The sequence below is a fragment of the Sus scrofa genome, chromosome 3, assembly GCF_054392235.1.
Source record: "Sus scrofa isolate SSC_HxYL_T2T_F1_AM1 chromosome 3, Sscrofa_HxYL_maternal_Yorkshire_Landrace_v2.0, whole genome shotgun sequence".
NCBI classification, from domain to species: domain Eukaryota; kingdom Metazoa; phylum Chordata; class Mammalia; order Artiodactyla; family Suidae; genus Sus; species Sus scrofa.
The window spans coordinates 67352454-67378083 of NC_139385.1; the positions used below are offsets into that span (position 1 = coordinate 67352454).

General features: G+C 50.6%; 1 protein-coding gene across 9 annotated transcripts in view; it reads left to right on the plus strand.

The window, feature by feature from the left end:
* The window catches only part of CRACDL (CRACD like), a 138505-nt gene that overhangs the window by 98929 nt on the left and 13946 nt on the right, over nucleotides 1-25630 (plus strand). For all 9 annotated transcript variants that reach the window (XM_021087223.2, XM_021087224.2, XM_085016112.1 and 6 more), the window contains exons 4-7: nucleotides 5613-5748; nucleotides 6097-6261; nucleotides 12184-12411; nucleotides 19814-21392. In XM_021087223.2, the coding sequence (XP_020942882.1) occupies nucleotides 5613-5748; nucleotides 6097-6261; nucleotides 12184-12411; nucleotides 19814-21392 (2108 nt within the window). The remainder of the gene's footprint in view (nucleotides 1-5612; nucleotides 5749-6096; nucleotides 6262-12183; nucleotides 12412-19813; nucleotides 21393-25630) is intronic.

Genomic DNA, 25630 nt, shown 5'->3' on the forward strand with positions numbered 1-25630 from the left:
GAGAGAGGTGGGCGTGAGGGAAAGGCTCCCTGCTGTTCTGTCTTAGAAAAATTATCCAAAAATATTGTTAGGAAGAACAGAATCAGTAGGCATGAAATATGAGAAAAGCTAGTGAGGAAGTCCTTATTTTTGTAACTTGGATTTCATCAAGATATAGTTACAATACATATGCTTTCATTATTGGAGCAGTTATTTACCCACGGCATATGGACGTTCCCAGGTTAGGGATTGATTCCAAGCCACAGCTGTGACCTCGCCACAGATGCAGCAGTGCTGGATCCTTTAACCCACTGAGCCTGGCTGGGGATTGAACCAGTGCCTCTGCAGCAACCTGAGCTACTGCAGTCGGATTCTTAACTCACTGTGCTGTGGCGGGAACTCCACAATGACAGCTTTTATATTTTCTTTTCTTTTCTTTTCTTTTCCTTTCCTTTCCTTTCCTTTCCTTTCCTTTCTTTTCTTTTCTTTTCTTTTCTTTTCTTTTCTTTTCTTTTCTTTTTCTTTTTTGGCCATGCCTGCAGCATGCAGAGGTGCCATGGCCAGGGATTGGACCTGAGCCATAGCAGGGACAACACTGGGTCTTTAAACCGCTGAGCTCTCAGGGAGCTCTCTGTATTTTCTTTAGAACAAAGTCAGCACCTTAATTTGAAGATAAAACTCTTCAGGGGGCACAAGGACCCCAGGGCTTGGGAAACAGACCTCAGAGATGGGCTTCAGCATCCTACGGAGGGAGTCTCTCTCCTCCCGCCTCTGCATCTCCCCGCTGTCTCTGATGGAGTAGAAATTACACTGGCCACTTGGTGGCACCAAACGACCAATGAGGAGAGATTTGAGTTTTTCCTTTCAGATTTTTTTTTTTTTTTTTTTTCCTGGTGCTGACAGGGACCAGACAGGACCCACCAGGTACTTTGTGAAGAGCAGAGAGTACTGGCTATACATGCATTTTTTAGGCAGCTCCAAACTCTTGGGGAGCAAGACATTATCATTTAATAGAGCTCACTGTTAAATGTCCCCCCTGGGAAATGATGGCACTTGTCCCCACCCGCCTCCCCACCCTATCCCCCCACCCCTGGTCTCTTGACCATAACACTCAGCGGCCCCTTCAGCCAGCAAGCAAGAGCACAGCAGGAGGGCTGGGCGGGGCTGAAATGCCCTATCCGTTTGTCCATCTCCTCTCTATCACCAGAGCCCATGGACAGTGGGGACAGTGCCCTTTTCATGTCTATGTTCCCAGTACCTGGCAGGGCCAGCTCCTTAATTACTGGTAAGTTTGCTGGAGTGAGCTGGGGTGGGGTAGTATGAGGCCCAGGAATTGCAGATAATGTTCTTAGCAGAGATGAAACAAGATCCCTTCTTCTTGTTTCTGTTCCCCCCACCCTCAGCTTTGCTGAGAGATAATTGCCATATGACATTGTGGGAGTTTTAAGGTGTTAATTTAATACACTTCCAGGCAGCAAAACGATGACCCCTGTAGCATAAGCTAATACCTGCATCATGTCACTTAATTACTTTTTTGTGTGTGCGTGATGAGAACATTGAAGATCTACTCTCTCAGTAATTGTCAAGTATATAATGCAGTGTTACCAACTACAGTCTCTGTGCTATAGATCCTCAGAGCTTATCCATCTTATACCTGGAAGTTTTTACCCTTTGACCAGCATCTCCCCATTCCCCACCCCCACAGCCTTTGGTAGCCATCTTTCTACTCTCTGTGTCTATGAGTTCAGCTTTCTCTAGAGGGCAGATGTAAGGGAGATCATAGCTTTCTGTGTCCAACTTATCTCACATAGCATAATTCCTTCAAGGTCCAGCCACGTGGTTGAAAATGACAGATGTCCTTTGTTCTCATGCCTAAATAATATCCCATTGTATATGTGCACCACATCTTCCTTATCTGTGCCCCCGTTAAATTGCTCCCATGTTTTAGCTGTTGTGAATCATGCCACAGTGGATATAGGGGTGCAGATACCCCTTCAAGATCCTGTTTTCCTTTCCTTCAGACAAACACCCAGAAGTGGAATTGTTGCATCATGTGGGAGTTCCATTTTTAATTTTTTGAGGAACCTCTGCACTGTGGAGGAGCGACTGCCCCAAATCACATAGTGACTGCCCCAAATCTCATGCCCACTAACAGTGCAAAAGGGTTTCCTTTTCCACACATCAACACTAAGGGATGAGTTGGGCTTTTTTTTTCTTTTCTTTTTTCTTGAATATCATTGTGTATGCACCCATTTTTATGTATTTGATTTGCTTTAACCCATGGCCGTCTTTATTCATTTTTATTCTCACACTGCCCCATCATAGGCTATGGAGAGTCACTTCAGATTACCTCCTGGGTCCTTTTGACATAACCCCATTTGTCTCTGAAAGGTTCTTTGCTTTCTTACACAATTAGAAATCCCAGGTTATTTTGCACATTTCCTACCCTTTTTTCCCTTTTTTGGCCACCTCACAGCAAATGGAGTTCCCAGGCCAGGGATCAGAATCAAGCTGCAGTTGCCACCTAAGCCACAGCTGCAGCAACTTCAGATCCTTAACCCAGTGTGCCAGGCCAGGGATCGAATCTGCATCGCAGTGTTCCTAAGACACCGCCAATTCCACTGTGGCACATCGGGAACTCCTTATCCTGGCCCTTTGATCAGCCATTTCTTCACAGATTCCTTTTAGTGTGAAATGGTTTTTAGAGACCACAATTTGGCTGCCAGAGGGAGTGATTGCAAGTTGGCTGTCTTGCTTCTAGACCTTTCCAGTATATATAACTAGAAAATATACGGGTTTTTTTGAGACAAAAGTAAGTCATTAATTCACTGACATTTCCAGTTCAGATTTCATTGGACAACATTTTTACTTCCTTGATTCTCTGTTTGAATTCACTTTTCTCTTGTACTAGAAATCTTGGTTCCTAATGATACTAACAAAATTCTTTACTTTTGTCATTATACAGTATATTTATAATAATTTCACTACCCCCTTTTCTCACACAGAAGTTACACCCTATAAAATTGTTTTGCACTTTTTATTTTTATTTATTTATTTATTTACTTATTTATTTTGTCTTTTTAGGGCCAGACCTCTGCCACACAGAAGTTCCCAGGCTAGGGGACCAATCTGAGCTACAGCTGCTGGCCTATACCACAGCCACAGCAATGCCAGATCGGAGCCATGTCTGCAACCTGCATCACAGCTCATGGCAACGCCATATCCCCAACCTACTGAGTGATGCCAGGGATGGAACTTGCAATCTCATGGTTCCCAGTCGGATTCATTTCTGCTACGCCATGATGGGAACTCCTGTTTTGCACTTTTTAAAATAGATATTGCTACTGATATAAAACTACCAAGTACAAGTTGCAGTCTTGGTGTTTTTCAATTTTAGAATTTCTCCCATTGTGGATGCGGAGTCAAAAGTCACTTGAATGTCGAGTTAAAGTCACTTGAAATCATTCTTTTCTCTGTGTGCTTATTCCACCAACCTGATATAAAATTAGGCTCATTTGTTTCCGGTTGTTTTCTAGTTTTTGAGATTGATTTCTCTTTTTGTTTGATTTTTGTCTCTTAACTATGCAAAATGTTTATATAGCTTCAAAGACAAAATTGTAAATGTAAGTAAATACTTTGGCACTCTGTTTCCCCATCTTGCTCTGTCCTTCCCCTTCAGAGACTATTTTTTAATGATTTTTATTTTTTCCATTCTAGCTGGTTTACAGTGTTCTGTCAGTTTTCTATTGTACAGCAGATTGACCCAGTCACACATACATATATACATTCTTTTTCCGAAATCACCCTCCATCATGCTCCATTACAAATGACTAGATATATCCAGCTCCCTGTGCTATACAGCAGGATCTCATTGCTTAAAAGGCAATAATTTGCATCTGTTAACTCCAAGCCCCAGTCCATCCCAATCCCTCCCCCTCCCCCTTGGCAACCACAAGTCTGTTCTCCAAGTCCATGAGTTTTTTTTCTGTGGAAAGGTTCATTTGTGCCATATATTAGATTCCAGATATAAGTGATATCATATTGTATTTGTTTTTCAGAGAGACTCTTTTTATTCATTTGTTCCTTATCCATCTATTTTTTTTTTAAATATAAGCAAACATACCCTCTCCTGTCTGTCCCCTCTTTCCCACCCAGAGCTAACACACATAAACACCGTTCTGCCCTCTTTTCATTTTCCACGTGGGAGAGTCTGGTGCTGCCCATGAACAGGGCCCCTTCTCACCCGTGTGATCAGCTGCAGAGCCTTTATTATGGATGCCCTATAGTTGATTCAGGTACCTGATGAGGAACAGGTGGGCTGTTTCCAGTCTTTTGCATCTAAAAATGTTGCTGTAGTCAGTGGCCTTGAGCACACAGCATTTGGGGCCTTTGCCAGGGTGTCTTTGCAGAGGCCTTTTCGTCTCAACTTGTAGTTACACCCAAAGTGGAGGTGTCTGGGCTGTGACTGTGGTTTCTGAAGATTGTGGCCATGGGCTGCCCGCTATGAGAGGAAAGCCTAGACTTGCATGTTGTCTTTGTGGCGAGAGATGCCCTGGGCAGGGAGGACCTCCTGGTTCTGGAATTCAACCTCCCAGAAATGTGAGGACACACTCCATTCTGGGAGCTGAGGTTCCCCACTTGCAGACGTACTACAGCGGGCTAGAAAGAAGTTGAGAACATCACTAACCAACACAGTGGGACTTGCAATGGAGGAGGGTCACACCTGGGAGTCCCTAATGCCTCACAGTATGCCGAGGGCGGGGGCTGGGATGGTGCAGAGGGTGGGCTGGGGCGGGGGAGGGTGCAGGGGATGGCAGCGTCTGTGAGATGGGTTTTCCTTCCTTTATCGTAGTGTCTCAGTCACCTCCTTCCACCTACTGTTCAGGCCACCAGCCCCACTAGGAAAATGACAGCTAATTGCCACATCCTCCTAGGATGTTTTGCAAATGCCCTGTGGGTTCAGTTCCCAATTGGAGCCTAGAGCTCAGAGCTGGGTAAAGGGCTAGGATAGTGATGCCAGAAGGACCGCCAGGACCTCGGCACATGGGCTGGGTTACACAGATATCAGGCAGAGAGAGGAGGGCATGGCTTTGCACGTTTGCGATCCTCATGTCAAACCCAGCCGTGGAGATGCGTGTTGGACCACTCTGTGAGGATGTCTCGGTCAGGCAGGCCCTCAGCCTGCTGAGCAGACACAGCCTCCAGCCCACTGAGGGGGCTGCATGTTTGCCCACAAGGAAGGACCTACCTCACACTCCCCGGGCATCCACAGCATCTCTACGCAGCCCGCCAGCACCACCCCCCACCCCAGGTCCCCTGCCAGCCCTTCTTTTTGGCACGTCTGCTGTCTCAGAACTCACACCTCGGCAGACCTTGGTTTTCCCATTCACGAGAGGAATTCACACAACCTCCAGATCTGTTAGGAAAACTCCTGTCTCCGCAAAGCTCCTCGTAGTTGACCTTGACTGTGATATTTGACAAGATGAACCAAAGTCAGAAGCCATTACAAAATGAAGGCAGCTGAAGACTTGTTGTACGATGTGCTGTTAACCTGCATTCCCCATGTTCACCCTGAGCGTCCCCACCCCACGACCCCGGGGAGAGCCTAGTGTCACATGCCTCTTTTATCCTAGGGAGTCAAGGGGCGCGCTGGGCAGCCGGGCCCTCTCGCACGACAGTATTTTCATTCCTGAATCGGGACAAGACCCTACTCGGCCTGTGAGGGTTTTTTCCCAAGAAAACGTGTGTGACCGGATTAAAGCTCTGCAGGTAAACTTACCCTTGGCCTTGACCCCGGGTGTGTATGTCGGATATGGGTGGGGAAGTCCTCCAGTGATTTCTGCTGGGCTCGCTTGGTGTCTTTTCAGTTCTAAGTGCACACATGTCACAGCTCTCCCGAGGCTTGCCCAGTTTGTTACGGCTGGACCGTGTCACCTTCTCAGTGATAGCCACTCATCTTCACAATGACACCAAGACAGCTGTTGGCAGACATGTATGCAGTTCAGTTCCCTGCCCTGGCCTTGAAAATAGCTCCTGCGTGAATGCAACGCAGTGGGAGGATTTGTTGAGAGAGGTCGCGAATGAAAACCACAGCACATGTTCTTTATTCCAATCCAGTTAAAAATACAGTGTAATGTGAAAATGGGGCCACCACCTCCTCCGGGGAGCCTTCCAGCCAAGCGGGGAGAGGATGCCGGCATGAGCTCTGAGGACGACGGTCTGCCCAGGAGCCCCCCCGAGATGTCCCTGCTGCACGACCTGGGTCCTGGAACCACCATAAAGGCAAGTGCAGCCCCCCCCCGCCCCCCCACCAGCTTCTCCATCCACACCCCCCACAGAGGGCAGCCAGGGACCCTGCTTGCCCCGGTGAATTCCCCTAAGGTTCCCGTGGCTGAGTCATGGTCAGTGCCACTAGAAGGCATCCCACGGGGTCACCAGAACCTGCCGTCAGCCCTCGGGCTGTGTGGATTTTCATTCTTTGAGCAGAAATTCAGGTCTGGTTAGGAGATATGGTTTGGATAACATTTTTCATGGCAGTTAGAGGTCTGATACAATCACCATGATACCTCGTTTTTCCTGCCTGAGCGGATGACCAGACCAGGTGTCTGACCTAAACGAAGGAGAACAGCTCTGATCTGTTGTCTGTCATCATGACATTTGGCCGAAGGGGGAGGGGGCCGGGAACACCCTTGACTTCGTCTAGGCTCCCATAGCCGAGTTTAGGACGATGAGAACTTGCTGGTTTAGGGGTGGGAATGTGAGGCATGGCGCTGATAGACGGCAACAGGGAAAGTTTGACAAGAAGGTGGGGGGTTTCTGACCTCAGCAGGGTGGGGAGCTGATCCCAGAAGGCACCCTCCCCCTTCGCCGTCCAGGAAGAGGACTTAAGCTTTTTTGTGTATAAACAGTGAGGCTCCTGGTGCCACCATTATGATACAATATGTATCATTTATGAACCCAAGTACAGAAAGAATAAAGCAGATGGTCATTTTCCCCCTGCAGACGAGCCTCGCTGTGGGGTGGATGGAGTTGGAGTTATTGGTATCCTGGTCTGTTCGTAGAGCTCCCGCCCCACCCCCCTTGGTGTGCCCTGGCCGAGGGCCATGCTCAGAGAAGCCCTGCAGATTCTGGGCTGCTCAGAAACATATTCTGGGGTCACTTTGACTCCCACATCCGGAAGCCCCCCTGCAAAGGTGGGAGAAGGGGTATTTACCTGACTCAGGTGCAGTTTTGGGTTCCCAGAGCACCACGGACGGAAGGCAGAGGAAAGGGTGTGGTGTGGCCCAGGGTGAATACGCCCAGGAAGAGGGTTCCTGCACCGCAGGCTAGAGAGGGACTCACTCGAGAATGCGGTCTTCAGGGTCCAGGGGCCGGTCAGAGGCCTGGGCCACCCAACCCCTCTCCCACCTCACCAAGAAGGAGGAGAAGATGAAGAGGAAGGTGGCCCATTGCCTGGACTCAGGCCCTCCCTGCACCCCTAACACCTTCACACACTGAAGGGGAAAGCTGACAGGCTGATGGCTGTCTAGGGTGTCATCGTCATGTGACACGCACATCTTTGCAGCCTCAAGGGCAGATGTGACTTTGTGTGTCATGGGCCATGTGGTCGGGGACGTCTCTGTGAGCCATAGTTAATGGACTCACCCTCATGCCTCCCCCACCCTGACCCGGTTCTCTGACTCCCCCAGCATCGTGGACCTCTCCCTTTAGCTGGAAAGGATGGTACAGGAGAGCCAGTAGCTTCTAAGTCTGTTTACTAAAGCATGAGCCCAGCTCCAAACCTGCAAAGTGCCGTGATGCCCAGACTCCACAGTCAGTGCCTGGGAGCCACGCATACGGGCTCACTGTGTCCTTCTCAACCTCTCTCCTTTGCTGTGAAGTTATTTTTTTTTTCAAGGTTCTTGAGATTTTTATCAATTATTGGGCAATAGGAACAATCCTCTAGCTTCATAGGAAACCAAAAGTAAGCCTTTCTAAGACTTAAAAAATATGATCTTTATCATCATGGTTTTGAAGGTACTGTGTCTGTATTTGGCACCCTGAAAGTTTTAGGGGTACAGAAGGGCAATTGAGAGGGGGAAACAATGCACCCTTTAAAATGTGTTTATATAACACATGGTATTTGATATAATGGTACCTTAAACCCCAAAAGGGTGGGATTGTGGGCTGATTTCCTTTTCCTGTTGTGACACCTTTTGCTGGCTACATACTTGAACAGAGAAACATAATGAAGATTATTATGAAAAAAAAAGGTATTCAGTAACAAGTATTTGATGACACTGACAAGGTGACATATCCTGATGGAATGAGTTTTTCAGGAAATTCAGGGAATTATTTTTATTTTATTTATTTATTTATCTTTTGTTCTTTGAGGGCTGCACCCATGGCACATGGAGGTTCCCAGGCTAGGGTTTGAATCAGAGGTGTAGCCACCAGCCTACACCACAGTCACAGCAACGCCGGATCCTTAATCCACTGAGCAAGGTCAGGGATTGAACCTGAATCCTCATGGATACTAGTTGGGTTCGTTAACCACTGAGCCACGATGGGAACTCTGTATTTTTCAGAAAAATCTCACCGTCACATGAGGTAGCAACTGTGATGAAATGGGTTTAGTGATGTTTAAGGTAAAATTACATCTCAGAGGTCCTTGTCTAGGTTTTCTGCCCTTAAGTAGGAAACATGGGATAGTGGGTGGCAAAGGGACAGGTCTGACTTGCTCTGGATGATGAGGGAACTGGGAGCCAGCACAGCTCTGGTGGCAAAAGGTGACGTACCCACCACTGCAGGCAAGGCTCTGGGCTGGATCCGTCATCTCTGGGATCTGTGTCCCCAGAGGACTTGGAGGGGATTGGGTGGGATCCGGCAAGTCTGTGTCCCATCCACCCTCCAACCACCAGACCTGCCCAACCCCCACTCCATCCCCATGTGCTGCCCTCTAGCGCCTCCTCAGTGGCGGGGCATCTCTTTTTGAGGACAAACAGGGTAAACAGCTGTCATCCAGGGTCACCCCATGCAAGCCTCTGAATCTCAGGCTACTTTCTCAGGACTCTGAGAGTCATATTCCCCCAACAAAGGGCCACTTGTTAGACTTTTTTTTTTAATGATTTTAATTTTTTCCATTATAGTTGATTTACAGTGTTGTCAATTTCTACTGTACAGCAAAGTGACCCGTCATACATATATACACACACACACACACACACACACACACATTCTTTTTCTCACATTATCCTCCATCATGCTCTATCACAAGTGACTGGATATAGTTTCCTGTGCTATATCTCATTGCTTAACCAGGATCTCATTGCTTATCCACTCCAAAGGCAATAGTTTGCTTCTATTAACCCTAGACTCCCAGTCCATCCCACTCCCTCCCCTTCCCCCTTGGCAACCACAAGTCTCTTCTCCAAGTCCATGAATTTCTTGTCTATGGAAAGGTTCCTTTGTGATATCCTAAGTGATATCCTATGGTATTTGTCTTTCTCTTTCTGACTTACTTCACTTAGTATGAGAGTCTCTTGTTAGACTTTTAAATCATCCACTTCCAGAATCACCCAGAAGCACAGATTCCAGGAAAATGGGGGCGGGGGCTGGGAGCACACAATGCAAACATGAACTGCAGATGCCACTGTCCAGCAGATAAAAACTCGGGTCAGCTTCCTCCCCCCGGACCTCACCCCACCTCACATGATTGCTTCATTGATCAAAGATGGAACAGGATTCTCCTCTTTGGGGAAGGTGTTGGGGTTTCCAGGCCCCAAGGACTCTTAGAATCACAGCTCAGACAGAAGTAAGTGTCAGGTTCCCTTGAGGGAAGACCGGCCGTGACAGCCAAGGCAGGGGACAGAGGCCGTTGTTCAGCGTCAGGGACATTCACCTTCTCCCCAGCCCCTTCAGCTTAGGGGCCAGAGTGGGCCTGAGCCCAGGACCTTTGCTAGATGATGCAGATGCACAGGAGTGGCGGGTACCCCAAATGGAGAGAAGGCAGGGAATGTTTGTCCTTTGGGTTTGTAGAGGGTAACCCGAGGCCATGCTGTCACACAGATGAATTCATTTGTATTCATGGATCACCGCATTTGCAAAGAGGCTCAGCTTGTCTGTTCACAGGTGTACCAAAGAGTAAAGAAAACAAAACCCAGGGCCTTGCCCAGTGTGGATGGCCATTGTCTCTCCAGACAGTGGGGGAAATGAATGATTCTGTATGATTTTAAATGGACCCATCTTGCTGTGACCCTTAAGGAGGACTCCCTGGGGAAGGGGTTACCTGGGCAATGGCAAGTGACTTTCTGAGTCATCAGCTATGACAGTAGATGCCAAAGCCACAGGCACAGAAGGAGTCATGGCCAGGAGTCCTGGGGTTTATTTTTAAAATACTTGTTCTTGTTTATTCCCGTAAAACCTGAGTCACTAAAACAACTAAAAGAGATTATATTCACTTAGAACCCATTTCAGTCATTGTCTTCTCCCACTCAACAGGAATAAACATGTACTTGCATTAGAAAATATGAGGTGGGGAGTTCCCACTGTGGCGCAGTGGGTTAAGAATTCAGCTGCAGTGGCTTGGGGTGCTGCAAAGACTTGGGTTTGATCCCTGACCCAGAGTAGGTTGTAGCTGTGGCTCAGCTTCAGTCCCTGGCCTGGGAACTTCCATATGCTGTGGATGTGGCCATAAAAAGAAAGGAAAGAAGGGAGAGAGGAAGGGAGGGAGGGAGGAAATAGCCAGTGATGGTGAGGATGTGGAGGGGTTGGTACCCAGGGCACACTTGGCAGGGATGTAGAACGGTGCAGTCGCTGTGGAAATCGGTATGACATTTCCTCAAAAAACTGATGATGTAGCAATTTCACTTCTGGGTTAGACCCCAAAGAATTGAAACCAGTTTCTCCCAGAGATATTTGTACACTTGTGTTCATAGCAGCATTATTCATAGTAGCAACCCATCAACAGATGAGTATACACAATGGGTGGTATATACCCATAGTAGAATATTATTCGGCTGTAGAAAGGAAGGAAATTCTGACACAGGCTACAACAGGGATGAACCTCAGAGACAGTCTGCTAAGTGAAATAAGCCAGACACAAAAGGACAAGTACTGTATGATTCCACTTATCCAAGGTGCTTAGAGTAATCAGGTTTATAGAGACAGAAAGTAGCAGGGTGGGTGCCAGAGCTTGGAAAAGAGGAAACAGGGATCCAGTGTTTCATGAGCACAGATGTTTAGTTTTACCAGAGGAAAAGTTCTGGAGATGGATGGTGGTGATGGCTGCGCAACGGATGTGCTTAATACCAGAGAGCTGTACACTTAAAAGTGGTTCAGATGGGAAATAAAAGAAATTGGAAAATAAAATACATCCGGGGAGAAAAATGTGAACTTGACCCTAATACTGAGCACCATGCTGGAACAGAAAGCTGTTGGATTTTTGTAGGTGGCAGGGTTGTCCCTAAAGCCCAGCCTTTCCCAGGTTCCTGCTCTGCACCACACCCCTCCCCCACCGCCAGGAATCTGCTCCCAGATGCACGATTGGGGCCCTGCTACTTCGCACTGACAAACATCTTCCTCTTTTTGGAAGAACCTGCTTAACCCTCCCTGGTGGAGGAGCTCATCGGCTTAGCGGGCAGGTGTCTTAGGGTGCTTCTGTCACTCTTCCATGTGCCTCCCCAAACCCCCTTCCTCACAGCTTTTGCCCCCTGCTGCCTTTCAGTGCCTTCTTGCCAAGGTATGAACTAGTAAAACATCTGAGATGTCACAGAGCTGAAAGCCAGATTTTCCCAAGAGAAGCCCTGAAGGTACAGAATCCTAGTGTGAGCTGATGGAATGCTGAGCAGACAGGGGCTCAGCACTTGCTGTACCCCAGCCTGGGAAATCCCACCCCTGAGCCAGCCCTGCAGCTTCCAGAGACAGGACCAAGCCCAAGTCTGCCCTGGGAGGAATGGGGCTGGTCGGTCTCACGGGAGGGAGAAAGCAGCTCTTGTCAGAAGCACCCCGGCCAGCTGCCCTGGGAGAGTGAGATAGGTTATCCGGCCCAGGGATACCTAGGGCCGAGGTTCTTGGAGCTGAGGGATGGGCCTCCAGGGTTTGGTCCAGCACTTCAGCCTCCCAGCCCAGGGATGGAGCCTAATGGAAGGGGAGGGTTGGCGTGCTGGCTGTACCATTTCCTGCCAAGGAGCTGACCCTTGGTGTGTTTCCTCTTTGCCCCTGAAGGTCTGTGTGGTATCCTCGTCCCGGCCGCAGTCTCCTGAGCCGCTCTTCTCCAGGCAGGAGAGCGATGCCTCCATCTCCCCCAGGACCTCGGACAGCAGCGTGGCACCCGTGGCTGATTTTGATTATCCCCCAGAATTCTCCTCCTGCCTGGACAACTCTGCAGCCAAGCACAAGCTCCTGGTCAAGCCCCGCAACCAGCGGTCAAGCAAAATGCGACGTCTGTCCTCGGTAACTGGGCAGGGGCAGGGTGGGTGGGCCTGGAGCCCCATCTGCCCCCAATACCGTCTCCCTGCCCTGAAGGACCCCTGCCCCCTAAGAAACCCCCACAGGCTGTGGGACCATGACCATGCCTCAGGATCTGGGGTAGGTCAAGGTTTCAACATAAATTAGATATGCCTCTCCCTGCATAGACACTTATCCATTCATGCTGCAGTACTTATCGGGAACCCTCCATGTGCCCTGAGTCCATTGCTTTCCTACTGCATTCAGTGTAATGTCTACACTGCAGGCCTGGCATAACCAGGCCCTGCTTACCTCCTTCCCCTCTCAACACATTTTGGCCTCCTTTCTGCATCTGGAGCTCTCCAAGCTGTTTCCCTCCTGGGGCCAGGCCATGCTGTGTCCCCTGCTTGGGACGCTCTCCTGGCCAAGTCCTGCTCAGCCCTTGGGGGATCGGCTCCGAGGTCCTCCCTGCAGAGACTGACCCTGTGGCCAGCAGCCTGCCTTCCCAGCCCTGTGTGCGCTTCCTCCACTCCCTTTATAAATAGGGAGATGCACACCTGTTTTTTCCCCCAGCCTTCTCCGAGACCTTGTTCCAACCATACTTCCAGCCTGGAGGAATGCTGGTCAGCGAACTGGCATCCCAGGACATGTGTGAACGAATGAACAAACGCATGAATGAGTGAGTGACTGAGGATGAAGGTGACCCACTAGAACGGAGACTGCCTGGGGTGAGGACCTACTTAGCAGCACGGGGATTGGGCCCCTGTAAGGACAGACCCTCCCTTGGGACATGCTGCTGGAGGGAAAGTCATCAGCTCAGCACTCTGGGAGCTGAGCACTCGCTCATGTGGTACTTTGGCTTGACGGGACCAGAGGTGAGAGGCTCGTGTAGGGATGACGCCTTCTCTGCTGCCCGCTGATGCCTGCAATGCCTCGTCCGCAGAGGAGCTGAGAAGTGGGGCATGGGGCCATCCTGGCCACCGAGAGTGACAGGGCTGAGAAAGAGATGCTCACAGACCAACATTCCCTCCCTGCCTCCCTAGAGACAGAATCGTGGGGCGTTGATGAAGTACCCAGGACAAGCTCGGCACTTCAGCTGGAGGCGTGGGCCGTGGCCTCACAGGCTGTCAGTGTCTCCCTGGAGAGAGTGGTGTTTCCTTTGGGCATATGGAAGGTGCTTTTGAAACTCAGGACTGCAGGGTTGACTTCTGAGGGAACTGATGTGGAGAAAGGATGGAGCTGTGTTGCCTCTGGCTAATGTGCCCTCATGCAAACTGGGGACCCGGTACCTGGGCAGGTACTTATATGTCTAGTGCCTTTGCAATTAAAGGCCTGGTACCGTGAGGACTTGCAAGGTCCAGTGACTCCAGCACAAGGGTATAGCTGCAGGGCAGGGTCCAAGCCAGCTCCCTGTGGCCCCCAGGTCTGGTCTGTCTTCCCATGGGAATGCCTTCTGCCCTAGAAGGGGTGTGTAACCAGCCACCACCTTCCAGGACTGGGCAGAGGGAAGCCAGGCCCATACTTCAGGTGGAAATGTAGCATCTTCTCTGATTGCCCCCAGGGCAGAGCTGTACCTCTGTCTTCACTTTAGAACTTTGACCTAGCTCTTGAACCCCATTTTTTAGAATAAGAGGAAATCTGATTTAGGCAGTCTGGGTAAACACAGTCATTCCTTAATTTAAAATGTCCTTTCCACATCTTCTCCTCCTTCTGGGTCAGGAGCAGGCATGAAAATGTTCCATTTTTGAGGTGTCTGTATTTTCCTGACTGCACAGAGGTGTCTGCCCAGGGCTCACCAGTGTCACTGTTGGGTCCTTAGTTGGAAGCCTCTGTCTTTATGTCCACAGCCCACTGTGCCTGTTGGTCATGAAGTCCCTCCTCCCAACCATGAAGACCTTCTTCTGGGGACCAAGTGCTTCCATATGTCCCCGTTCCACTTGGAGTGTGGGGAAGCGCCACTACGCTGCCTCCTCTGCTGCCCTGGGGACTTCTGGAGGTTCAGTTTCCTTTTGGATTTCACTGGACAGCGAGGTCCAAGTTTCCCCTGCTTTTCTGATCCCGTGACATTTGGAGTCTCTTTTTGGTTTTTGGCTGCACCTGTGGCATATGGAAGTTCCTGGGCCAGGGATTGAACCCATGCCACCAGAGAGCCAACGTCAGATCCTTATCTGCTGTGCCACAGCAGGAACTCCTGGGCTTTCTTTCCCTATTATGTGCTCTCCCACCTCCCCACTCCAGGCTCAGGCATCCTCAGTCTCTTCCTGCTGTTGTCCATGCTCTTTCCTCTAACTGGGCAGAATAGTTGCCTGGTGTCCTCCAGCTCTGCCATCACTGGGATAAAGTCTACATCATCTAGGCTCTGAATCTTTGGGAGTGCTAAGAAAAAAAGGGGGAGGGCAGCTTTTCTTAGAAATCTCGCCTTGCACAGAAAAACAAAAACAAAAACAAAAACCTTGGCTGTCAAGATTGTGATATTTATTACAAATTTGAAAAACACATTCAAGATTGCATTTGGAAAATGGAAAAAAAAATTGCATTTGGCTGGAGAAGAGGGCAAGATGGTGAGGTAAAAGGACCTTGAGGTCGCCTTCTCTGATGAGCACACCCAAATCACAACTAATGGATAAAAAAGACTGGAACCTACTAAGAAAGATACTCTACACCCGAGACATAAAGAAGAAACCCCACAAGACAGTAGTATGGGCACACTTGCAATATAATCAAATCTCCTACACCCTGAATGGGCAACCCACAAACTGAAGAACATCACATCACAGAAGTTCTCCCACAGAAATGAGAGTCCTGAGCCCTACATCAGACTCCAAGTGGGGGTCTGGCATTGGGAGGAGGAGCCCCTAGAGCACTTGGCCTTGAAGGCCAGCAGGGCTTGAGTGGAGATGTTCCACAGGACTAGGGGAAACAGAGATGGGACTCTTGGAGGGTGCACACAAGTCTCCTGCACACCAGGATCTTCATAGGTGCCTACCAGCGGGTTGTGGAGGGTAAGCTGAGGAGGCAGAGGGTGGCTATGGCTCACTGTGGGGACAAGGTCACTGGCAGCCGAGGTACCAGGAAATATTATTGGCATGAGCTTTTCTGGAGGCCACCATTTTGGAACCAAGACCCAGCCCTCCCTATAGGCTCCGTCTCAAGCCAAACAACTAAGAGGGTGGGAACACAGCCCCACCCATCAGCAGACAGTTTGGTTAAAGACTCCCTGAGCCCACAGCCACCTCTAGACACATCCCTTGACATGGCCCTGCCTACTAGAGGGCCAGGACCCAGCTCCACCCACCAGTGGGCAGGCATCAGAAGGAAGAAAACTACTATCCAGCAGCCTGCAGAACTGAGTCTGCAGATGCAGACCAGAACCTTCCCTGGGTCCAGCTGGTTGGTCCCTAGCTAACAAGAGGGGAGTGTACTACAGGGACACCTAGGACATCCTCTACAGTGGACATTTCTCCAAGGTCAAGAAACATAACTAACCTTCATACACATAAAAATACAAATAGAAATTTAGACAAAATGAGGGAGTTTCTATTGCGACTCAGTGGGCTAAGAATCCATCTAGTATCCATGAGGTTGCGGGTTTGATCCCTGGCCTTGCTCAGTGGGTTAAGGATCTGGTGTTGCTGTGAGCTACCGTGTAGGTCACAAATGCAGTTCTGATCTGGCTTTGCTTGGCTGTGGTGTAGGCCAGCAGCTACAGCTTGGATTTGACCCCTAGCCTGGGAACTTCCATATGCTATAGGTTTGGCTCTAAAAAGCAAAAAAGAAAAAGAAAAAGACATGGCAGAGGAATATGTTTCAGATGAAGGAACAAGATAAAACACCAGAAAAATAGCTAAGTGATGTGGAGCTTGGCATTCTACCCAAGAAAGAGTTCAGAGTAATGAATGTAAAGATGATCCAAGAACTCAGAAAAAGAATGGATGCTCAGCGTGAGAAGTTACGAGACTTTTTAACAAAGAGAAGATATAAAGAGCAGTCAAACAGCATTGAAAAATATAATAATCGAAACAAACAAACTATAAGGGGAGTTCCCATCGTGGCACAGCAGAAATGAATCCAACTAGGAACCATGAGGTTGCAGGTTCGATCCCTGGCCTTGCTCAGTGGGTTAAGGATCTGGCATTGCTGTGAGCTATGGTGTAGGTTGCAGACACGGCTCAGATCTGGCGTTGCTGTGGCTCTGGCATAGGCCGGCAGCTGTGGCTCTGTCATAGGCCAGCAGCTGTAGCTCTGATTAGACCCAGCCTGGGAACCCCCTTATGCTGCAGGTGCAGCCCAAAACGAGAAGGAATCAATAACAGAAGGATGGAAAGTGAGCTGGAAGACAGAGTGTAGAAGTCACTGCCATGGAACAGAATGAAGAAAAAAGAATGAAAAGCAATGAAGGCAGTTTAAGAGACCTCTGGAACAATGCCCAAAGCACCAACATTGTCATGATAGGGGGTCCCAGGAGAAGAAGAGAGAGACAAAGGGCCTGAGAAAATATTTGAACAGATATTGCTGAAAACTTCTCTAACCTGGGAAAGGAGACAGTCAGCCAAGTCCAGGGAGGACAGAGTCCCAAACAGGATTAACCCAAAGAGGAACATGCCCAACCCTTAGTAATCAAATTGACAAAAATTAAAGAGAGAGGAAATAGTAAAAGCAAAAAGGGAAATGCAACAAATAACATAAAAGGAATCTGCATAAGGTTATCAGCGGGCATTTCAGCAGAAACCTCAGGCCAGAAGGGCGTGACACGATATATTTAAAGTGAGATGAAAGGGACAAGCCAAACTATTCTACTCAGCACAGTTCTCATTCAGATTTGACAGAGAAATCAAGGCTGCATTTGGCCAGATCCGTCAGTCCCACCAAAGCAGTGGAACACATGGGTGTTGGTTTGGAAGGCTGTGCCCTGTAGATGTGGCACGTCCATAAATGTTTACAACAACATTCTCCTCACACCAGTTGGTTCTCATCCCAACCCAGGCAGGGCAAAGGGAGGGAATAGTATTCCCTCTGTTCTGTCTGGAGCAGCACAATTAGATGGCCTGCCTAAGAGCATGTGGCTGCCAGAGCGGCCAACAAGCCCTGAGTCTCAGAGGCTGATCCCTCCTCCCCACACCAGCACTGCTCAGCAGCAGCATCCTCTGCCCAGAGATGATGTGGAAGCTTCCCAAAGACACTTGCTTTCTGGCTAGAGGAGGTAGATGAGCAGGTAGCTGTGATAGTGTCCCCATCTGGGTGGGGGGACCCCTGCTTCCGATTCCTGGGGAGGGGTCCTGCGGAGCAAAGCTTCTCTGAGGGCCTAGAGCAGGAGGTGACACGAGGGCAGAGGAGATGAATTAGACAAACCCATCCTTCTCTCCCAGCCAGAGAGCCCCGGCTTAGACAGGAGCCACTTTGTTCCCTACAGAGCCTCTGCTCAGCAGCGACATCCACCCTCCAGAGTGCACGCCTACACCACCTCCCCCGGTACCCCCTCAGAAGTGCAGGCAGCTCAAGCTGGATGAGCCCAAGCCAGGCCAGCTCCTCAGCTGTGTGCTGACTTACTGTGGGTGCCCATGGTGTTAAAACATGACTCATGCCCTAAGGGGGTTTCAACATCAAGGACTTCCTCTGGTTACAAAAAGCCAGTAACACTTTGTGAACCTGCAGCTTTCGAAAATTCTTCTGTAGATTTCACATCTTCCTCTGTTTCAGTGCAGAGGAACAGGATTGTGCTTCTTGGCACAAGCTAGCTTGGGTGTGATCACAAACATCTCAGGTACCTTGTGCCAGGTTAGCAAGCAGGTGCCAGCTGGAAAATGTTAAAATAACAACAACAAAAACTTATTGCAAACACTCCTCTGGGTGTTTCCAAAAAAAAAAAAAAAAAAAAAAAAAAAAGAAGAAGAAAGGAGGGCAGTGCGCTTGCGCAGAAGCCTGGGTGACTCTCCTAAAGTTCAGTTTAAAGCTGGGAACGTTTGAAAAAGACCAGCCTCAGTGCCCTCAGTCTTGTTCACGTTTGCTTTTGAATGATCCATGATTACCTCTAGTTCCTTTCCTTCCTAAGAAGCAGGAACAGACCTTGTGGGTGGTAAGGAGGAAGTGGACTCAATCTAGATTCCAGAGACCTTTTGGAGGAAAAATGGCACAAGGCAGTGTATTATGGTCAAGCCAGTAGGACTTCAGGAGAGAAGGGAGAGCCCTGAGCTGCAGGGCACAGGCCAGGCTTCCCATAGGAATGGAACTGGAGGAAGCTCTGGGGATACAGGGGGAGTAGAGAGGGGACTGCTCAGCTGCCTTATTAGCTTAGCCTTGACCATGATGAGGACCTCTCTGAGGAAATAATAATCCTCTCCTCACTGGGACTAATCAGTGAGTAAGTGAAATAACCACATAGAGCAGAGAGCGTGGCAGACCCTGCTGACGTGGGTTCCCTTACTTTTGCTTTACGTTGTAGAGTAGTGTCCACTGGTTTTGTGGCTCCACCTTAAGAGCTTCAGGCAACATTCATTTTAGGGGCAGAGCAGCCTCTGTTCTGCGGGAAGCTGTTATGGGGAGGCAAGACTCCAAACAGACCAATAAGGGAGGATTAAGAAAGACACCTGGGAGTTCCCTTCATGGTGCAGTGGAGACGAATCCAAATAGTATCCATGAGGATTCGGGTTCAATCCCTGGCCTTGGGGATCAGTGGATTGGGGATCTGGCTTTGCTGTGAGCTGTGGTGTAGGTCGCAGATGCAGCTCAAATCCTGCATTGCTGTGGCTGTGGCGTTGGCCAGCACCTGTAGCTCTGATTCGACCCCTAGCCTGGGAACTTCCATATGCCACAAGTGTGGCCTGAAGAAAAGAAAAAAGAAAAGACACCTGTGTGTGAATGTCCACCTAAGTGCTAGCTTTGGAGACATACTGCTTCGGGGGTTCCCTAGTGGCTCAGCAGATTAAGGATCTGGCAGTGCCACTGCTGTAGCCCGTGTTGCTGCTGTGGTGCACTTTCCGTTCCTGCCTCAGGAACTTCCACATGCTATGGGTGTGGCCAAAAGAAAAAAAAAAAAAAAAAAGACGGGGAGAGAGACATTCTGCTTCCTTTAAAACTAAACCTTTGCCAAGGGAATTCTCCTTGTGACTCAGAGGGTTAAGAATCCGACTGGTATCCATGAGGATGCGGTTCTATCCCTGAACTCAGTGGGTTAAGGATCCGTACTTGCACTGGTGAACTGTGGTGTAGGTTGCAGACACAGCTCGAATCCTGTGTTGCTGTGGCTGTGGTGTAGGCCAGCAGCTGCAGCTCCAATTCAACCCCCTGGGAACTTCCATGTGCCACAGGTGCGACCCTAAAAAGGAAAAGGGAAAAGAAGAAACCTTGACCGAAATGGGGAGGCCACAGTGTTCCTAATGATGCTGTGCTTTGACCTCTTTATTTCTCTTAGAGAGCACAGTCTGAATCCCTGAGCGATCTGACGTGTACCCCAGAGGAGGAGGAAGACGATGAGAAATCGCTACCCAAAGCCAGCACGGAGGAGAAGTCTAGTTCTGGGCAGCAGGAGGGGGCACCGGAGAGAGGCCCCGAACCAGAGGAGCCGGCCACGGTGCTGCCACCAGCGGGGACCCGGGCGCGGCGGGGGCGGCTGCAGCACTGCGCAGCGCTCACCGCCAGCACCGAGGAGGAAAGCCCCCCGGGGGACAACCCCTCCAGCCGCCCAGCCACCCCAGAGGTCATAGAGCCCGTGTCAGGCCCAGCTCCCCGCGCAGAGTCCCCGGCTCTGCCGGAAGGCTCCCCGAGCCCTAATCCAGACAGTGAAAACCAGAGAGAGGAGCCGTCCCTGGAAAACAAGGGTCTCCCCGACGGGGACACAGTGGACGAGGTTGTTCGTGCTTCTGGAGACGCTGAGGGTCGATTATCTCCCTGCGTCCCAGAGGGGGACCCGACCCTTCCAGACACAGGCACCGCCGCCACACCCGAGACGCCCTCTGGTCCAGGAGACCCCTCGGGCCTGCAGGACGGCCTGCGGCCGAGTCTGGATGTAACGGGTCCAGAGGGCCCAGGGCCAGAAGCCCCCGCCCCCAGCCCTCCGGTCCCCAAGAGCTGCTTGAAGCACAAGGCCTCGGCCGTGACCGTGAACGTGAGCCTCGGCGCGGCCCCCTCACCGCCCACCGCGCAGCCGGCTCCCGAGGAGCCTGCACCCCAGGCCCCGGACCGGGAGGCCGCCCCTGCGGAGCCCTCCAGGTCCGAGCGGGCGAAGTCCCCCGCGGCGGCCCTAGAGGCGGCGGCGCCGGAGCGGAGGGTGGAGAGAGGAGGCCGCGAGGCGCGGGCGGCCAAGAAGTTCTCGGTGTCGTCGGGCCGGGAGTGGCCGCGAGCTGGAGGCCGCCTGCTCGAGCCCCGCGGCCCTGCTGTCCGGCTGCCGCTTGTGAGGAGCGGCCCGGCCTGGAAGAGCGAGGCCGCCCTCGACGACCTCCCGGCGGCCCCCGAGCCCCAGAGCGCGAAGCCCGGCCCTCGGAAGCCGACCGCCCCGGCCGAGCGCGGTTCTCCCGACTCGGCGGCCCCGGCGACCACCGCGGACTCCGGCCAGGCGGCCCGCGAGCGGCCGGCGGGCGGGGACGGAAGCCCCTTCCCGGTCAAGCTCCGCTCCACGTCGCTGTCCTTCAAACACAGAGAAGCGCCCTGCCCGGAAGGGAGAGGGATCAAGAGGTACAGCGCCGAGGTCAGGTTCGAGAGGGGAGGGCTGACCCTGCTCTCCAGGGACGACAAGTGTCCGCTGGGGACCGGCCCCGCCGCCGCCCGAGGCGCCAAGTCCCCCAACGAGCCCGGGAAGGCCAAGGCCCGGTCCGCCGAGCAACTCAGCTCCAAACCGCCCCTTCCCAGAAAGCCGCTGCTGCAGACCCTCACCCTCCCGCAGTCGCCCACGCCCCCAGACCCCAGCCTCGGGGACCCTGAGAAGCTGGGACCTTCCGCCGACCCCAGGAAGGAGAGCCAGGCAGCGGAGAGAAAATCGCCCCACAGGGCAGCTGGTAAGCAGCTTGGGGAGGGTGATTTCGAAGGGGCAGGGCGATGTGGGGATCCCGTTGATTGGATTATGTTGTTGCAAGTCCGCAGAGAATGTAAATGCTTTGGGTAAAGTCCTTGTTGCAGGGGAACTGCAAGAAAATGTCAAAATTCCTGTGGGTAGCACTAATACAGTTGATCAAGAATTAGGAATAGAGGGGAAGGGAAAGGAATATATTTGTATTCTGAGGTCTGTATAAGTTCAGAGAAGCAGGGGAAATGTACAGAAAGTTCTGCAGCACATTCTGAGAGGAGATGGGACAGTCAGCGCATGGCTCAGATGCTCCTTCCTCCTCCCAGGACAGGTGTGCCTGCCTGGATGGCCACTCTCCTGGGGCCTAAGCTAGCTCTTGGTTATAAATGAAGCATCTGGCTCTGCTGTCATTCAGCATCCTTCACACCGACCTTTCCCCCAAAGGAAGAATTTCCTTCTGTTTAATAATCAGGCTCTCAGGGCCCAGGCTGACACAGAAAGCATCCCATCTATTGGATCGTGAGTCCTGGTAAAATGTGAGTTCCTCCGGGGGCAGACATCAACAGGGAGATGGTGTTAAGACTGGGGCAGAATGTAAGAATCTTCTAAAGCAACTGTCTTTTAAGATGAGCAGAGACAAAATAGATGACCTTTCTATGTCTTTGACATTTGTCACTTTTTATTTATAGCGTTTCAGATGAAAGGAGAAATCTGTTGGAAGTGGGTATTTTCAGTGGCGCTAAAGAATCTCTCGTTGCTGGTTTCTTTAATTAATGGAAGTCAGTGTGCTGAAAATGGAGCCGGACACACAAGTCTTGGGGAAGGGTGGAAATGGGGACCCTAAGGAGAAATTGTCTGTGACAGATTTTATAAAACAACACAACTTTCAGAATATTTAAGTGGCTGCTGTGAGTCAGGACTCCATTGAGACTCTGCATTGTGGAACAGAAGAGCTAAAACCCGGTTCTCCTAGGGACCCCACACCCAAAAGGGGGGGAGCGAAGGCACCCACAAAGATAGGTTCAGAGATGTGCTAGTCTTTCATGTCTTCCTCCCAGGAAAGTTAGTGGAAGTGCTGTGTATATAGGTCTTTAAATTCCTAAGGTGACACCCAAAGATTCAGGCAATTCCAGGGAGAAGTTTCAGGAAAACGCCTCCCAAGAGCGGGCACACGTAGCCTTTCTGGTCCAGGCCCCTGGGCTCTGCCGTGATTTTCTGCTGTTGCTGCTACAGTTACATTAGGATAGTCAGTGAGGGAGCTTTGAGGAAGGTTCAGGTTGGAGCTGATGCTCTGCTCTGCTCTGCCAGTGTCCAGGTTATTGAAGCCATTGTAGAGTGGTGCTAAAAGCCATTGACTTCTTTTGATTTATAAAATGTAATGTAATATTTGTTAACGGCTTTCCTTCAGTAGTAGCATAGTCTTGTCCATCTGTCTTTGTTAACATTCCCTAAGCCACAGAGGTAACTCACGGGGATGAGTTCTCGAGTGGAAGAATCTAGGTTAGTTTCGGGGGCATGAGTAGTGACATTCACTTCTGGGTAGAGAGAGAAGCGGGAGAATTGCTGCATTGTGCTGGGAACCGGCCCTCCCAGGGTGGGGTGGTATTTGAGGGATGAGAGCCAGGAAAGCCTGGGGCTCCTGCCTGGTTCCACCTGGGAACCTGGGGACCACGTCCTGCTGACCAGAGCAGACCCTTGGGGGCCTATGCTCCTGGAGAGCATCAGTGAGGCAGCCTCCACTCCCCCCGCCCCCAGACACCAGAGCTTCTTGCGGCTCAGTCATTATTATTACTTCTGCTCTCATCATCAGTGCGCCAAATTATAGCAGCTGAAGGCAATTAAATTCATATAAAGCATACAGATGATAAAAGTTGTAATAACAGTATTACGCAGTTTTCCAGGAAGGGCTAATTGTTGCTGTTTATTATCTTGTGGTGGCAGGCACTTTACCCAGGTCTCCCAAAGGTGGGTTACGGAGCTGTCCCAGAAGGGCACATTCCACCCCAGGGACTCCAGCTGCTTTGTCCCCAACGCTCCTGCCCGTGCCCCTCCTCAACTCCACACACTGTCTGCAGTTCTTGGAAGACGGAGAGATCCTGGCAGGGGGGTGTGGGTAGGATATGATGCTTGTCGCCATAAAGAAAGGAGCCCAGCTTGCCAACTGGCTTGTAGGGTGGGCGCCACAAGCCCAGTACATTTGTGCTCGTCAGTGCAAAGGAGACCAGTTAATCTGCTCGTTTGCCATAGGAGGTGAACAGCTCAGGGTTATCAGCTCTGTTCACGTGTGCGGGACGGTTCCCATCCTCCTGTTGGACCAGTCCATCCCAGAGTCTAAGTGGCCAGTCTGGAAGCAGCTTCCTACATACAGGATTAGAATTAGAACAGGGGATGCCATGAAATATAGGAATTACATGGAAGTGAGCCCGCTCTCTGAATGGTCTTCCTATTGCCCTTCCTTCTAGTCTTTCTGTGTGTATTGGATGTGGGGGTGTGTATTTTCTACATAGTAGTGGACATTCGTTGGATATTTTGGAGAGTAGCTGGACAAAGTGCTGTTCTCACCAGAGGCCTCCACACCTCCTTCCCTCCCGACCAGGCTGGTGACCTGGCACACTCAGGTCCCTGATCCTTTTTCTCTTGACTCCAGCCCTCACTTGTTCATGCATTCATTCTCTCAACATGCATGCATTCCTGCCACACTGGGCTGGCCCCCAGAGGCGGAAGAGCATGCCAGCATTGCCATCAAGGGGCCTAGTGGCCCGAGGAGACAGGTGGCAGCTGGATGCCATGGGGGAGTGTAGCTAGATGCCAATCTTGTCTTTGGAGTCAGGGATGTTTTCTGGAGGAAATGAACTCAAAGAGACTGTCACCTTCTCTAATGACGTAGTTATTTCAGTGTATTCAAGTTCATTTGAATAGAATACAAGGAATTTGGTGGGATTTTTGTTTTGTTTTGTGTGTTTGGTGTCCTGCTAAACATATATTCGTATCTTTTATTCTTAAACAACTTTATTCACCCCTACCTTTCTTTTTTTAGTCCTATCCTTCCCCTTCTGGCCTGTGTGGTCCACACTGTGGGCGCCTTCCCTGTGTTCCTCAAAGTGTGTATATCTGCTCATCCTTGCCCACCTCCCAGAGCAGTACTCTCCTCGGTTCCCACCTGTTTCCTTGACTCCCTCAGCCACAGAAGCTGGACCATAACCATCTGTGTGCCACCTGACCTGACATCTCCATGCTCATAATTCAGTTTACTGACACCTCCCTCCCCACTGATCATTTCCCTTCTCAGCTCCCCCGTCTATCCAGATATTCAGGCAAGAGACTTCAGAGTCACTACAAATATTTTAATCTGGAGTTCCCGTCATGGCACAGTGGAAACAAAACCAACTAGGAGCTCGGAGGGTTCGATCCCTGGCCTCGCTCAGTGGTTAAGGATATGGCGTTGCTGTGAGCTGTGGTGTAGGTTTGCAGATGTGGCTTGGACCTGGTGTTGCTGTGGCTCTGGCATAGGCCAGCAGCTACAGCTACAGCTCCGACTGGACCCCTAGCCTGGGAACTTTCACATGCTGCGGGTGCAGCCCTAAGAAGACCAAAAAAAAAAAAAAAATTAATCTGGAAAATACTGAAGGGCCTAAAAGTTATAGCAAAAATCACTTTGTGATCATACTGTTAAAACAATTACACAAAAAGGGACTTGCAGTTCTGACCAGGATGAGTAAACACACACCACGCTCCCTCTCCCATGGTATAATTTCAAACCCTGCACAAAATGCATAAAATGAATGTCAGAGGACTCTAAAAGGTGGATGAGAGCTGTTGGGCTGGGAAGGGGGATCAGAGTCCTTATTATGGCCTAGATCAAGATGAAAGTGAAGTGGCACCTCCCTTCCCTGTCACTGTGTACCAACAACCCCTGCTCCCTGCTCCCTGCCACCACCAGAACCAGCACCAGCCTTTCAAGACAGAGCTAGTTGGATGGTCCTGGTCCTACTCCAGGTGAGCACCAGCAACAAAGCTGCAACCCAGGTGTGGCAGTGGTTCCTGCAAGATGGAGCTCTTTTGATTCTCTCATCCCCATGCCAGGCAAGTGCCAGCAAGAAACTGGCTCCTCTTACCTGGTGGCAGTGGCAATGGCATCCAGAGCTCTTTAACCCTCCAGCCCTACTCCAGACAAGAGCCAGCAAAGAGGCACCTGCCTCCGCCCACAGCAGCACCTGCAGGTCAGAACCC